The sequence below is a fragment of the Vigna umbellata genome, chromosome 5 (assembly GCF_029865625.1).
Source record: "Vigna umbellata cultivar VRB3 chromosome 5, Vumbellata_1.0, whole genome shotgun sequence".
Classification (NCBI taxonomy): domain Eukaryota; kingdom Viridiplantae; phylum Streptophyta; class Magnoliopsida; order Fabales; family Fabaceae; genus Vigna; species Vigna umbellata.
The window spans coordinates 59733933-59749990 of NC_142169.1; the positions used below are offsets into that span (position 1 = coordinate 59733933).

A 16058-nucleotide genomic window follows, 5' to 3' on the forward strand; every position below is an offset into this window, starting at 1 on the left:
GCCATGGCCCACTGAAAGGGACTCGAAAAAGAACAAATTGGAAAAGAAAATGCTCGCACAGATTCCTATTCTCCAAAAGGTGTCACCTTAGAACTATACTAATTAGGGAGAGTCAAAAGTCAACTCTCTCTTTTAGTAATAAATAAATAAAAGAAAAATAGTCGTTACTTACTGCTATTTCAGTTTCTAAAAATATTTATTTTTTAAGGAAAAATCAGAAACTATTTATTGTTTTTTTATTATTTCATTGTTTGTACCCACGAACGAGAGTGAAAAAGGCGAAAATGAGCGCAGGCATTGGTTGCGTTGCATGTTGGGAGACTATACCCTTCTTCTCTGCTTCCAAATCCACCACCTTCCCCGTTCTCTCCGCCGTCCGCCGCCACTCTCCATCGGTCCCTTTCGTCTCCTCTTCCCCCAACCTCGTCATGTCTCCCCCTGAACCTCTCATTCTAACTCCACTCCAACACTCTCCTCTTTTCGATTACCACTGCCTCGATCAACAACTTCTCCGCACCCTCGCTTACGACGCCCTCGTTTGGAGCTCTCTCCACGGCCTCCTCGTTGCCGATAAATCCGTTCAGGTCAATCTCAACATTTTTTTCTTTTAATTCACTGCGTTACGTTTCGTTAACTATCACACCCTAAATTGGCGTCTAATGTTCTTTGTAACGGTCGCCATTACGAATTCTTCGATTTGAATTTGATTGCAGAATTCGGGAAGCGTTCCTGGCGTGGGATTGGTGCATGCTCCGGTTGCCTTGTTACCCACGCCATTTCCGGAAAACCACTGGAGCGAGGCGATTGAGTTGGCTCCTATTTTCAATGAACTCGTTGATCGGATCAGCTTGGATGCAACGTTTCTCCAACAGTCTCTCTCCGGGTTACATACTTGCAAATTCTGCGGTGCTATCGTCTCTTGTTAGATATCTTGTGCATGCATGCAAGTGGCACCGCTACTTGAGTTTTGGTACAGCGTAGTAGGGTATGTGTGTTGAGATTCTTTTTCTGTTTCTCAATGCAGAACTAAGAAAGCGGATGAGTTCACTTCAAGACTTCTGGATATTCATTCCAAGATGCTACAGATTGACAAGAAAGAGGTAATTGTGTCTGAATGATCAGTGTTTCTTTTTTATTTTGTTTTTGTTTTAAATATCTTTCAAAAGAACTCATTTTGTGCTCATATTCTTTCATTCGGAGAGATAGGAATTAGATTGTTCAGAAATTAGAGCGTCACTGTAAGTTTAACGTTGGTATATAGAAAATAGAAATCTTATATTTCTTATTTGGATAAATTTATAAAGGAAAAACTAAATCAAATATTTTTCTACATCTTCTGTCCTGTGATTTTCTAAAAGGTGAAGTGGATAAACTGATTTTAATATATAACAGAATTTTTGTTCATTTCACTTTTTATTTTTTTCTTCAAGTGTTTAAGAAAAAAATTATCTAAACATGGCCATAATAATCTTTTCCACCTCATCTTTACTTTTCTTGATGAAGTGAGTCAAACGGATTTGTTGATGAATTTTTCTCCGCCAAAATTTTAATAGGAAATTCGATTGGGGTTACATCGTTCAGATTATATGCTTGATGAAAAGACTAAATCACTTTTGCAAATAGAACTGAACACTATTGCCTCTTCATTTGCCGGTCTGAGTAATCTTGTGACTGAACTTCATAGGTAAGTATTGCTGCAAATTACACATACTATGCTATCATCTTGAAGCACTTAATTGTTTCATTGCAGCTATACATGGGTTTGCTTAAGTTAAATACCGAACTCTCAATGCTGTTACTTATGTTTATATGTTGTGTGGAATATTGGAAGCCACCGCGGGTGAACAGGGATAGCACTGTACAAATCATATGTATTCCCCTAAATTATGAGTTTTCGAACCTCATTCTTTTAGGACATTCTTGTGTGTTTTTGGTATCAGGAAACATTAAGGTTTGAGAGATTTTGCCAATCATTAGAGAAAAATGCCCATCTTTTGTTTTGAACTCGAGTGGTGTTTGGTTGAGATTTCGGGGAAGGATGGGGAGGATGAAAATACTAATAGGAGGAGAAAAGCAATGTGAAAAAATAATTAGAAAAATAGGTGGGATTTCATTTACTGTTTCTCACGCATTTTTATGCATCCTTCTTCTCACCAAAGAAAAGCATTGTCGTCCACCCTCTGACCACTGTTCAGTAATGTCCTTGGCTGACCCGTTCACCTATGCAGCTCGTTGTTGAATCTGTTCATTGTAAACCCATAGGTCTTTTCTATGTTCCTTTTCTATTTAACTTAATTGAAACTTTGGTGTCCTTAGTTTAAATTACAGGCGATCACATTAAGTTTTTTCTCTTTTAATGTTCTTCATTTGCTTCAAATAAAGTAAATATGGGCCTTTAATGATTTTCTTCCACGTAAAATCCTCGAAGTCTTATTTTTTTTGTCAAATGTTTTAGGTTTTAAGAAATAATATAATTGTAAAGAGTAGGGAGTGCCTAATTTAATACAATTTTGATAAATTCGAAGGATTTTATAGTATATAAAAAGATGAGGGTTTGAATAAGAAAAAATTTATGGTATAATTTGGTATTATGGTTGACGAGTTGAGTAAAAGAATTAGAACAAATTTAAGTGATTCAATTTGCAAATTCTTTCAGTAGGATGTGATGTTTGATAATTTTAATTAGAAGAAAATCAAAGGATTGAGAAAATCTTTTTAGTTTTAAAATAAGGGAGAATTAATTGTCTAAGAAATACATAAAAAACTAAAATTGCAACATAGAGACTCAACGTGTTACGAAGTCCTTTTCCTTTTTGTGTTGACTTTATAGTTTCTCAGAATCCACTTATTTTCCGATGGTAGTCTCTATCTCTAAATTCCATCATTCTTTTTAATCTTTATACTCGTGTTTTCATTGCTCTCACATTGTTAATTGCCATAGGACTGATATTGATAGTGATTTTGTCTTAGGATGAAACTTTTACAAGTTAATTATGAAAGTATTCAGTTTTTGCTAATTTTTTTAACTACTTTTTATGTGTAGTATAAATTATTTATCTTGTACCTATATGATCCTTTATATAGCTACTTCTGTTATGCAATAGCACTTTTGGGGGTTTTCACTTTGTGTTTTTATACCGGATTAATACTATGATTGTAATTACTTATAAGAACTCTGGTGGAAATATATTTTCGTTATAAAGAATTATTCATTTGTAGAAATATCTTTATATTAGTTGGTCATTTTCTAGATACATACTTTCTCGCCATGGAAATTTGCTTGGACTAGATTCCAAAAGCATCCCTGCCAACAATGCCGTCAATCAGTATGCAGAGGCCTTAGCTAAAGCTTGGAGTGAGTATAACAACCCGAGGTCAGTTCAGAGAAAAAAAATTTCCTTTAACTTTCTCTAGCTCTTCTGCTGCTGGTTTCGGTTCCTTAATATATTTTTTGACGTTTCCGTCCAGGGCGGTGATCATGATTGTGGTTCAGGCTGAAGAACGGAACATGTACGACCAGCATTTTCTTTCTGCTGTTCTTAGAGAAAAATATCCTTTGCTTAGAGTTGTATTTAATTACAATACAAAAGGAAACACGTTCGTTTTATTCCCATATAGCAGGGCAGTCTCTTTTATTTGTATAATTACATGTGATATCGAGGATGCTTTCATCAGTTTCGTAAAGAAAACCACTAGAAGTTTCTATACTTAGTACATACTATTTCGTTGTTACTGTCCTTAGCTAATTAGCACGCATAATATTTCAACTATACGAAAGACGTTAGCAGAAGTTGATCAAGAAGGAGAAATTCTTCCCGATGGAACACTTTCAGTGTATGTAACATTTAGCCATAAATAAAACTTTCAGCCATATTTTAGTGATTTAATCATGTTAAGGTTCTAATTGTTGAGGACGATAATTTCTTGGAACTTGCAGGAATGGACAAGCTATTTCAGTCATTTATTTCCGGGCTGGCTATACACCAGATGACTATCCTTCAGAATCAGTGAGTGGTTTGAAATCACCATTTTTCTGTTCATAAGAACCGTGTTTTTTCTATGGTAGAAACATCTGTTTTGGTTTCTATTACGTAACTTCTTTATTTAAACATTGAGATATGACCTATGTGGCATAAGCAGTGGCTCTCGCTCACTACTGTTAGCAAATTGTACTGTATAGTCAATAATTCAATTATTCTTTAGGCTACTAAACTTCTTTTAAGATTCACATGATAAAAGGAGTTGCATGTCAAGTGAAGTAAAGCTGGCGGAGAGAGCTGAGAGGATTACATTTTTCCTGAATTATTTAGGCACCTATTTATTGGCCCAATTAATACAATGAGGAATTCTTCCCCAAGGTTACTATTTCTTGGGGATTTGTCTCATTTTTGGTTTATGCTTTGTCTGAATGTCATCCATTGCTTTCCATTCATTTCACTTGCCCAATTAACTACTCCTTTGTGATATGCTCTTACTATATTTACATTGGGATTTGCAGTTACTGCAATTTGCCACAAATAATTCATCTAATGGGGTAGTTGGGGGCTGAACGATTTCAATACTTTAGTGCCTTGTTTACAAATTGGCTGAATCCCACAAAAATAACAATCTGATTTACATTTCTTCTTCTCCACTTAATTTCGATTACATGAATTATCTTTTACCATAATATTGCTCCTTGTTACACGATTGTATTATCTTGCAAAATCATGGCTTGGGATGCTCAATATATGTAGGAATGGAGAGCTAGGTTACTGATGGAACAATCTTCTGCCATCAAATGTCCTTCCATATCCTATCATTTGGCTGGCACCAAAAAGATTCAGCAGGAACTTGCAAAGCCTGGTGTGCTTGAGAGGTATCTTCTAATTCTTCATATCTTCCAAGCTAATTTCATCCTTTATGCATTGAAAGCAGTTGATCAATTCATCGACACTGTGTTTAAAAGAATGTGCGATTGAACAATTGAGAGTTATCATGTAAAATGGGATTATCCTTCAGGATCTGCCTTCCCGTCCATACATTTCTTAGTTGGTTGGTCACGATATCTTGTATCCTCTAGGAACGATAGGTTTTTGTTTTAAATGTCCGGTAAAGTAAATTTAAAAAGTAATATATGATCCAGGGGCATCGTTCACGATGCTGTTGCAATCATTGTTAGTCAATGATGGCAAGGAGGTATGATTAACGATTATCTTTGGATTCTTCTAAGTTTTGAATCATAATAAAGTTTCTTGAGTGAATAGTTTGAAGGTTTGGGAATGTGAGGCTTTTTAATGAAAATATTAGTGCATAGGCTGGAGGGATCTTGCTATCAAAAGCTCATGTTTTCTACAGAGCAGATCTTACTTCTAGAAGGTTTTGACGAAAAGAGAAGAGAGTAGACTAGTCAATTGGAAGAAGTCTTCTGGATTCAGTGCACTAATGGTAGAGATGTAAATTCAAAAAAAATTCTTTTATAGTGGCTGCAGGAAAGATTAGATGTTGATCTGAGGGATTGATTGGTTTCTGCGGAAACTAAGAAACTAGAATGAGGAGGTTTGAATTAATGTGCCTTGTTGGTTCTGGCTTTCGCTTTCACGCTTCATTTTTTACTTTTTATGGAAGATTTCCTATCCACTATTCTTGGACTTTTATTGTCTTTTTCTACTGTACTTCTTCAGTTCAAGAAGGAAATAAATTATATGGATGATAATTCGTCTTACACTCATACTTCATATTTTTTGTTTAGGGAAATCGAATTTTATTATATATGCTAAAGGCGTTCTGATTATAATAAATAATCCAAGCCTCCCCCCGCCCTAATTTTATTTTAGAAAATAAGCGGTTCTATGACTAAACCTTGAGTTAAGCAGGTTCCTTGAAAGCAAAGATGACATTGCCAAACTGCGTAAAAGCTTTGCTGGGTTGTGGTGTTTGGATGACCCTAACATTGTTAGAAAAGCAATTGAAAAGCCGGAGTTATTTGTGATGAAACCCCAAAGAGAAGGAGGAGGTCTTATACCACCTAAACTTTGATTCAGCCTACTAAGTGGAAGAAACGTATCTAACGAACTATACCTACTTTTCAGGAAACAATATTTACGGTGATGATGTGAGGGAAACCCTCCTAAAATTGCAGCAAGCAGGTTCTCAAGAAGATGGAGCTTACATCCTTATGCAGAGGATATTTCCATCTGTTTCTGCAGCAATTTTGATGCGTAATGGTTGTTGGCATAAAGATCGTGTAGTTTCAGAACTTGGTGTGTTCGGTACTTATTTAAGGTACATTACTTGGCCACATTTCTGTCATGGTTACTTTAAATTTGTGTAACACTTGAATATGAAATTGCAGAAATAAGAATAGGGTTATCATGAACAAACAAAGCGGTTATTTGGTGCGTACAAAAATATCATCATCTGATGAAGGTGGGGTTGCAGCCGGTTTTGCAGTGTTAGATAGTCTATACCTGACCTGAAGGAGCCAACACTATATACCTGAAATTATCAGGGTAATTCAAAACATTACATCAATGCATGGTTTACATAATGTTTTTTCTATAACCCGACTTTTTCATATTTTACCAACAAGGTCCACTTTCAAACGAGGATAGAGCTTGTATTCTTAAAGAAGCGGCTCCTAGGAAGAAGGAACATCAACATGATCAAATCCATTAAATAGTAACTAGGGCATGCTAACAAGTCAGGTATTTGTTTAATTGGCTTGTTTTGAAATTAGTCAATGACGAGATTCTTAAAAACAAAAAGTTTGAAGTTGTCACCATGTTATATATTATAAAAAATTATGAAATTACAGATTTTTTGTTTAGAAAAAGTATTTTTTATTGATTAATTTTTTGTATATTTAAGAATTATATACATTAGTGCATGCGATTTTTTTTTAAAATCAAATCAGACGAATTCAGCCGTTATAGAAACGATTGGCTTGTCTAAACCATTTTTTCTTTATTGGCTAGTCATACAAATTCTCTCCAAAGGTTGAAATGAGAGTTTGAATCTCTTATTTTGTCTATAATAATTAGGACAATAGTTCTTATTCTAACAATTGAAAGCATACTTTATAATTTCAATATATTTTAAAAGTGTTTTAAATTTTAAAAAGTGCATATCAATATTTTTTTTATGTAAATGTTTATAAATATTTTAACATAATTATGAATATTTTATACACCAATTATTTGTTATCATATGAAAAACATTATTAAAATAATAATAAATAAATGAGATCAAATCAAATTTTGGTAAAAAATACATAATAAAATTTTCAAAATTAAACCACCCTAAATAAAAGAAGTTTATGTCTATTATAAAAAGAAGAAGCAATCATTTCATTTGTAATGAATTTTATAAATCAAAAAGTCAATTGTCCTAGAATAATACTTAAACTCCATTTCTTACATATCTTTAAATATGTTTATCTTATCTCTATAAAAAAATTCAAAGAACAATTTTCTTTTTAAAAAATTACATAATAATTCATAATCATTTTTCAAACCAAACAAGTTTAAAGTAAATTTTCTAAAAATACTCAACAATAATTCCCATAATTTTACCATATAAATATTTCTGCATCCAAAACAATAGAAAATAGTGAAACTACTAATGTATTATTACATAAATTTAAATAAGTTTATATTCTTTCATGTTTTATCTAATTTTAATCATACAAAATGATTACTGTAAAAAATATTTTTTTCGTGAATATACATGTACATATACAACAAATATGTATAGCTAAAATAGAAATACAAATAATAAAAAGTATTTTATATTACATTTTATAATTATTAATTTTTACTTTAAAAATATGATAGGTTGTAAAAAAATTAGTAACATTGATTTGTGAACGAAAAAAAAAATCGTGAGTATCTGATATATCGCAATAAAAATATATTTACAATTATACATAAAATATGATATTTATATTATAACATCTTGATCATATTTTGTTGTAAAGGAATCAATAATATATTTTGTAGTATGTAGTTTCTCTAATTCATTTTTATTTCTATATTCATGTAACATTTTATATTACGATATTTTTTAGTTTATATATGAATATGAATTAAAAGGCATATAATATTGAAAATTAACTTGAAAAAAACATGTAATTGTATTATAAATTAGCGGTAAGAAAATATACTTCGTGTCTTTATTATATTTTAAGAAAAATATAATAATTAAGAGTAAAATAGAAATATTAAATATGTATCCTTTATTATTAGGTTTTCTAATTTTAGAGTAGAATAAAATTAAAATAAATATGTGTGTAAACTATTGTTTTTGATATTCTTATCTCACCTAGGGGCTTATTGTAATTAAAAATGTGGTATGTAAATAATCATTTTAATTTTACTATTACATATTATGTATTGTGAATAATAATTTAACTATTTGTTTTTTTATTAAGGAATAGTTTCTTAGAGTCTTAGATAAATAATGTTATTTTGTATTTTTGTATGCTTGTGACGTTCAAAGTTTTTCATATTTTTCTTTAAAAAAATTGTTGTGTTAATAAGTGAGATAATTTAGCTTTTATTAATAAATAATTATACAAGTGATTTAATATTTTACTTTCATAAATTTGTTTAGATTTTTTTTTTCATAATAAGTATAGAAAATATTTTTAGATATTGTTAAGTTATCTAATGGCTTATTGTAATTAAAATATGTGGTAAGTAAACAAAAATTTTAATTTTATTATTATATATTATCATGAATTCATAATCTAACTGTTTGTCATGATTTTTTTAATAAACAAATAGTTTATTAGAGTCTTACAGAAAAATGACGTAAAGTACAAAAAGAAAAACATTGTTGAAACAAAAACAAAGTTTATTTATTAATGAAAAATATTATAATATTTAAAGCTTGAAAAAAACCAGCGCACCATTATAAAACATAAGAAACAAAATAACTAATTCCACCAAGCCTTGACCTTAAAAACTCAAACTTATAAGCAGACAATACTAATATATTAATGCATATAACCTTATTTATCAATATTTGATATTTTTTTAATCTTTAAATAAGTTTATATTCCCATATGTTCTATCTAGTTTTAATTATACAAAATGATTATTTAAAAAATATTTTTTTTATTGAATATAAATGCATATATACAACCAAAATGTATACTTAAAAGACAAATATTAATAATAAAAAGTATTTTATATTACACATTATAATTATTAATTTTTACTTTAAAAATAGGATTCTTGTAAAAAAATTAATGATATTGATTTGTGAAGGAAAAAATGATTCGTGAGTATATGATATATTACAATAAAAAATACTTATAATTATACATAAAATAGAATATTTATATTATAATATCCTTTATCTTATTTTGTAGTAAAGGAGCCAATAATATTTTTGTGTAGTCTGTATTCTTTAATTTATTTTTATTCCTATTTTCTTGTAACATTTTATTTTACCATATTTTTTAGTTTAAATATAAATATGAATTAAAATGCATATCTAAATTGAAAATTAAATTGAATAAAAACATTTAATTGTATTATAAATTACCATTGAAAAAAAAACTTCGTTATATTTTAAGAAAGTAAAATAGAAATATTAAACCTGCACCATTTATCTATTATTACAAGGTTTTTTTACTTTAAAATACAATAAAAAATAAAATAAAAATGTGAATATAGAAAAGGAGAATATCATTAGATATTGTTACATCACTAATGACTTGTTGTAATTACAGTAACGAAAATATGTATTTATATTATAAGTTTTGATCTACAAATCATTAAAATCATACCGATAATAACATTCTCAAGTACCATGTAATCAGTAGATTAAAAAGTCAATAAAATAATAGGCTACTTTCTAAAAATAAAAAATTAATACAATAATTGCAATGCTAAAATATTTTTTATAATATTTTTTGCATATAAAATAAAATATTCTGCATATAAAATAATGCGATATAATTTATGATAAATAATATTTAACATATATCATGATTCGATAATCTAATGAAAATATGTACTTATATTATCGTATCTACAAATCATAAAAATCATGCTGATAATAATATTCTTAAATACTATGTAATTAGTAGATTAAAAAGTCAATAAAATAATAGGAAAGAAAACTTAATATTAGCATGAAATATTCTTTCTCGATAAAATCTTTTCTATGATGTATACTGCATATAAAATAATATAATATAATTTATATATATTTCTCTTAATTTCTTATTTTCCCTTTGCAGTGGACGCGGGAGTGGTGATCACAATTCTTTACAGAAGATTACTCCTTCGCAGAATCATTAGCCGTTATGAGTCTCTTCGACTACCACCGTCTCGATCAACAACTTCTTCACACCATCGCTTATGACGCTCTCGTTTGGAGCTCTCTCCATGGCCTCGTCGTCGGTGATAAGTCTGTTCAGGTCACTCTTCCGTCATTTTCTTTTGTAATTTGTTTAATTCCTTTGTTTGTTTAGAAGGTATCGTGTAATTGGCTTAAGGTAAAAACAGATCTTAAGTTTTTTTTTTATTAATTTAAAATCAATGGATGCAGAGATCAGGGAGCGTTCCCGGCGTAGGATTGGTGCATGCTCCGATTGCATTGTTACCGACGCCGTTTCCCCAAAACCAGTGGAGACAAGCCTCCGAATTGGCTCCGATATTCAATGAACTCGTTGATCGTGTTAGCTTGGATGCATCCTTTCTCCAACACTCTCTCTCCAGGTTAGCCCTTCTTCCACTCTTTTTCTTGCTACGTTCTGCATACATTTCACTGTTATTATTTCGTGTGTTCATATATTTTTGTGCATCTTTCAAAACGCAGAACTAAAGAAGCGGATGAATTCACCTCTAAACTTTTGGACATTCATTCCACCATGCTACATATTAACAAAAAAGAGGTAACCGTTATTTATAATTTCATATAATCTTATTTTACTAATCGATTTTACGAATTTACGAAATTAAATTAAGTTTAAAATACACTTTTTTTTAATATATTTATTACAATTTTATTGATAAATGGTATTTTTATTTGTGTGCTATGCCAAAAATTTGTAGGAAATACGATTGGGGTTACATCGCTCAGATTATATGCTTGATGAAAAGAGTAATTCACTTCTGCAAATAGAACTCAACACTATTGCCTCTTCATTTGCCGGCCTTAGTAACCTTGTCACAGATCTTCATAGGTAAACGTTACTCTGAACTATACATATATACAATGATACCACCTAATGTTTTGAGAAGTCTTAACTTAAATAATTCATCCTATATTAATTTATGGATGAAATATTTTATACTAAATTTAAACAAAATTATGACTCGATTAATTTTTCAAAATACTTGTTTATATGAAAATTTTATTTGAAAATGTGTGAATAATAACCAATTTAAGTATTGATACATTGATACCAGTATAATGATATACAAATATGTATATCTATATATATATATATATATATATATATATATATATATATATATATATTATATGCTGTGCTATTATCAATAAATATGTTTAAAATGATGATATACGCACTTATAAGTGTAATGTATTTTCGTTGTAATGAAATTTTGATGTCGAGGAAATATGTTTATTATAGTTGATCAATTTATAGATACATAGTTTGGCGCCATGGAAAATTGTTTGGACTTGATTCCAAAAGTATTGCTGCAAACGATGCTGTTAATCAAAATGCAGAGGCTTTAGCTAAAGCTTGGAGTGAATACAATAATCCCAGGTCAGTTAAGGGGAAAGAAATCCTTTAACTTTCTCTTTGAAATTTTTATGGTGCTTTTGATTCCTTATGTTTTCTTTGTATGCAGGGCTGTGATTATGATTATTGTTCAAGCTGAAGAACGAAACATGTACGATCAGCATTTTGTTTCTGCACTTCTCAGAGAAAAATATCCTTTTCTTAATGGTTATAGGGTAAAAAAATAAGCATGTTAAGTTCAACGTTAAGAAAAGGAATAAATTTATTGTTTTAAGTTTATATTTTTTAAAAGAAAAAACTATTGTAGTTTTTATAGTAAAGTGCATATTTTTGTTGTGAGTATCCTTAGCTTTATAACACACACAATATTACAAGTATAAGGAAAACATTGGGAGAAGTTGATGAAGAAGGCGAAATTTTACCAGATGGAACTCTTTCTGTGTATGTGATTAACCTTCGGCCATTAAAATAAAAACTGCATATTCAGTTATTGTGTTTTTATTAAATTATATTTCTGATTAATTGTGAAAAATATATATATAATTTTTGCAGGAATGGACAGCAAATTTCAGTAATTTATTTTCGTGCTGGCTATACACCAGCTGACTATCCTTCAGAATCTGTAAGCTTTTCACTTTGCAAACATCTCTATCGTTTTCTATTTTTTTAAAGAAAATGTTTTTTACACTATTTACGTCTGTTGACAATTTATTTTAAGAATATTTTGGTTTTTAAAAAATTAATTTTTATATTTATAAAAACTATTATAGAAAAATTAAAGAATATAGCAATGAATGTAAAATGTGTGAAAAAAATAAAAAATAATAGCACTCTTTCTTAAACTTCATTTTTAAGGTATCAGGAAGGTTGATCCCTACAAATATTAAATTCTTTTCGAAAATGATAAATAATATCAACTTCTTATAGAAAACATAGGAATTTTTCTTTCTACATTGGTAATTGTTGTCTCCAAAGTCCATCATTTGAGACTGTATGAATACTTCACGTCATAAACTAAAATTAATTTATATCCAAATTAATTATTAGAAAAATTGTTATATTAATTTTTTAAAAAAATGACTTTTTAATTTAAATATAAACTAAGTTTAACTTATAAAAAAATCTCTTTTTTTTTTCTTCAGTAAATTGTTATTCAAATATTCTTTCTCAATTCTTTTTACAGAAGAAACACTGGTAATATATTTTTAAAGTTTATTAAAACTTTTTTAAAATAGAAAAAGTAAAAATAAGCTGAAAAAAAAAATACTATTTTAAAATTGTTAGTGTGAAAGCTCTTTTAATAAAATATGTTTTTTAATTATAACAAAATAAAAGTAATATCTGTTATGTAAAAGCTTGCTGGCTTCTTTCAATTCTATGGATTATATTCTGTGATACATATCTTGTAATATTAGTGAGCCTTCCATCCTGACTTTGAGATGTTATGGTTTTGGTATATGTTGCTGAAATGCAGGAATGGAAAGCTAGGCTACTCATGGAAAAATCTTCTGCTATCAAATGCCCTTCTATATCCTATCATCTGGTTGGCACCAAAAAGATTCAACAGGAACTTGCAAAGCCTGGTGTTCTTGAGAGGTATATCTTCTGTAATTGTATGGTCAACAATTTCAAGTTATCATGTAAAATCACATTATACTTAAAGGATCTGTTTAACATCCATAAGTTTTCAAGAGCTTGATCACACAGAAATGTTTCAATAGAAGAATTAGACTAGCTAGAAGTTGTTGATATTGAAATTGTTAAGAAATGAATTTTATCGGATCAAACAATATATCGAACAAACAAATAATAAATATCGTTAGGATATAGGTTATAACCTGATTATGATGTTAACAAGTGAATTTATATCTAACACAATCCCACAAAACAAGTAAGGTTTACGTCACTTATATACTCTAATTGGTTTTATTTCTAGTCACGTGAGACTTCTAACAAAAATATATAAGTGTAAATTTAAGTTTTTGTCTTTGAATTAAAACTATGAACAGGTTCCTCGATAACAAAGAAGACATTGCTAAACTGCGTAAATGCTTTGCTGGGTTATGGAGTTTGGATGAGTCAAGCATTGTTGAAAAAGCAATTGAAAAGCCGGAGTTATTTGTGATGAAGCCCCAAAGAGAAGGAGGAGGTCTTGTACTACCTAAACTTTGATTCAACCTACTACCTTACTTTATTGAAAAAAACTTACATGATTATTACTTTCTCAGGAAACAATATTTATGGTGATGATGTGAGGGAGACCCTTCAAAAGTTGCAGAAATCAGGTTCTGAAGAAGATGCAGCTTATATCCTTATGCAGAGGATATTTCCTACTATTTCTGCAACAGTTTTGATGCGTAATGGTTGTTGGAGTAAGGATCACGCCATTTCAGAACTAGGGATATTTGGTACTTATTTAAGGTATATTTGCTTTACCACAACACACCATAACAGTTCTGAGTTTAAATTTACATTAACTTGACATGATGAACTGAAATATATGCAGGAATAAGGATAAGGTTATCATTAATAAACAAAGTGGCTATCTGATGCGTACAAAAATATCATCATCTGATGAAGGCGGTGTTGCAGCTGGTTTTGCTGTGCTAGATAGTCTATACTTGACTTGAGACTGCCAACAATTTACGTACATATTGTTTCTAATAATTAGGATAATATAGTTCTTATTTCAACAATTTAAATCATACTTTATAATTTCAATATATTTATTGTTTTAAATTTTAAACAAATGCATATCAATATTTTTTTATGTAAATGTTTTAACGTAATTATGAATATTTTATACGGCAATCATTTATTATTATGAAAAATGTTACTATAAAAAAATTTAAAAAAATGTGATCAAATCAAATTCATGTAAAAATTACATAGTAAATTTTTCAAAATTAAACCACTCTAAATAAAATAAGTTTATATTTATTATAAAAAAAAATAAAAAATAATCATTTCGTTTATAATGAATTTTATAAATCGAAAAGTCTATTGTCCTTCTTAAAATATATAATACTTAAACTCCATTTCTTACATATCTTTAAATATATTTATCGGATCCTTTTAAGAAATCAAAAGAACAATTTGAAAAAAAAAAAACATACATAATAATTCATAATCGATTTTCAAATCAAACAAGTTCAAACTCAATTTTCTAAAAATACTCAACAACAAAAATAGTTCCTGTATAATTTTACTATATAAATATTTCCTCATCCAAAACAATAGTGAAACTACTAATATATTATCTCATTACCTGTAATTATCAATATTTGATATAAATTTAAATAAGTTCATATTCTCACATGTTTTATCTAATTTTAATTATACAAAATGATTAATGTAAAAAATATTTTTTTTTCGTGGATATACATGTACATACACAACAGGTATGTATAGTTAAAATAGAAATATTTACAATAAAAAGTATTTTATATTACACTTTATAATTATTCATTTTTACGTTTTTTTACGACGTCTTCTAAATAGTTGATGACATATCGTATACGTTGGTAATATTTTTCGATTTTTTCTTATCTATCAATTTACAACCAGATGTGAATTCACTTCTCCTAATCGTTTTTTTTTTTGAAGAGATTTTGTTGAAGAGAACAAGAAAGTTTTTATAAAAAATTGACAAAAGTAAAATTACAAATTTATTAAAAATCAAAATAACAAAGCTACCACAATGAAAATTTTTTACCATAACCACTTCCTCCAACAACCACTTGACATATAGATGAAAACAATTATAAAAAAGCAATAATTTTTTTAATCTTTTTTTTACAATTTTCTTAGAAAAAGGAAAGAGTTGGTTTGTAAATAAAATATTATAATCAAGTAAAGTGATTTAATATAATTAATTAAAATATTTAGATTAATTTTAATTTTTTAAGGAGAAAAAACATAATAAAAGATAATTTCAGTGTAAATAAATTTTATAAAATATTGAGAATAATTTATTATTATTATTATTATTCTAATAACAAACTCTTAGCTCATATATTATAATTAAAGGTAAATACTAAGTTTAATATAATAAACATTAATATATTTTATTTTTAGTATAATAATAAAAGTTATTATGGTCACATACTTCTATTAAAGAAAAAAATAACGTTAATATACAAATTAAACTGAAAGAAATAATTAATTATTTTAAATTTACAAAACAAAAATTAAAAGATAAAAGACTCTTTTTCAAGAATAATTGAATATTATAATGATAATTTTTCTTTTAATAAAATAATTACTAAAGATTAAACATATATTAATTTTTTTGTTTTAAGATTATAATTTTATTTTCTATTGTATTAAAAAAGAAATATCTCAATATTTT

General features: G+C 28.4%; 2 protein-coding genes across 2 annotated transcripts; both read left to right on the forward strand.

Moving 5' to 3' along the window:
- The first annotated feature begins 284 nt into the window (after positions 1-284).
- LOC124824152 (glutathione synthetase, chloroplastic-like) lies at positions 285-6731 on the forward strand. The gene is made up of 12 exons (XM_088116814.1): positions 285-584; positions 714-883; positions 1025-1100; positions 1554-1684; positions 3252-3374; positions 3469-3565; positions 3743-3834; positions 3938-4007; positions 4737-4858; positions 5856-5995; positions 6072-6264; positions 6335-6731. Exons 1-12 carry the CDS (start codon positions 285-287, stop codon positions 6456-6458), a joined length of 1638 nt encoding a protein of 545 aa, XP_087972940.1. The 3' UTR covers positions 6459-6731.
- Positions 6732-10292: 3561 nt separating this feature from the next.
- On the forward strand, positions 10293-14337 carry LOC124824130 (glutathione synthetase, chloroplastic-like). Its single transcript, XM_088091447.1, has 12 exons — positions 10293-10411; positions 10543-10712; positions 10813-10888; positions 11049-11179; positions 11609-11731; positions 11817-11897; positions 12068-12148; positions 12260-12329; positions 13182-13303; positions 13717-13856; positions 13936-14128; positions 14214-14337. The coding sequence occupies exons 1-12, from the start codon at positions 10298-10300 to the stop codon at positions 14335-14337; spliced, it is 1425 nt and encodes a 474-aa protein (XP_087947573.1). The 5' UTR covers positions 10293-10297.
- The last annotated feature ends 1721 nt before the right edge of the window (positions 14338-16058 follow it).

Bases quoted from the DNA above. Each gene is read 5' to 3' on its own strand.
- LOC124824152 (XM_088116814.1), top strand. From the start codon at position 285: ATGAGCGCAGGCATTGGTTGCGTTGCATGTTGGGAGACTATACCCTTC. The intron at 585-713 runs GTCAATCTCAAC...ATTTGATTGCAG, and splicing joins TTGCCGATAAATCCGTTCAG to AATTCGGGAAGCGTTCCTGG. The intron at 6,265-6,334 runs GTACATTACTTG...ATGAAATTGCAG, and splicing joins GTGTTCGGTACTTATTTAAG to AAATAAGAATAGGGTTATCA.
- LOC124824130 (XM_088091447.1), top strand. From the start codon at position 10,298: ATGAGTCTCTTCGACTACCACCGTCTCGATCAACAACTTCTTCACACC. The intron at 12,330-13,181 runs GTAAGCTTTTCA...GCTGAAATGCAG, and splicing joins CTGACTATCCTTCAGAATCT to GAATGGAAAGCTAGGCTACT. The intron at 14,129-14,213 runs GTATATTTGCTT...AAATATATGCAG, and splicing joins ATATTTGGTACTTATTTAAG to GAATAAGGATAAGGTTATCA.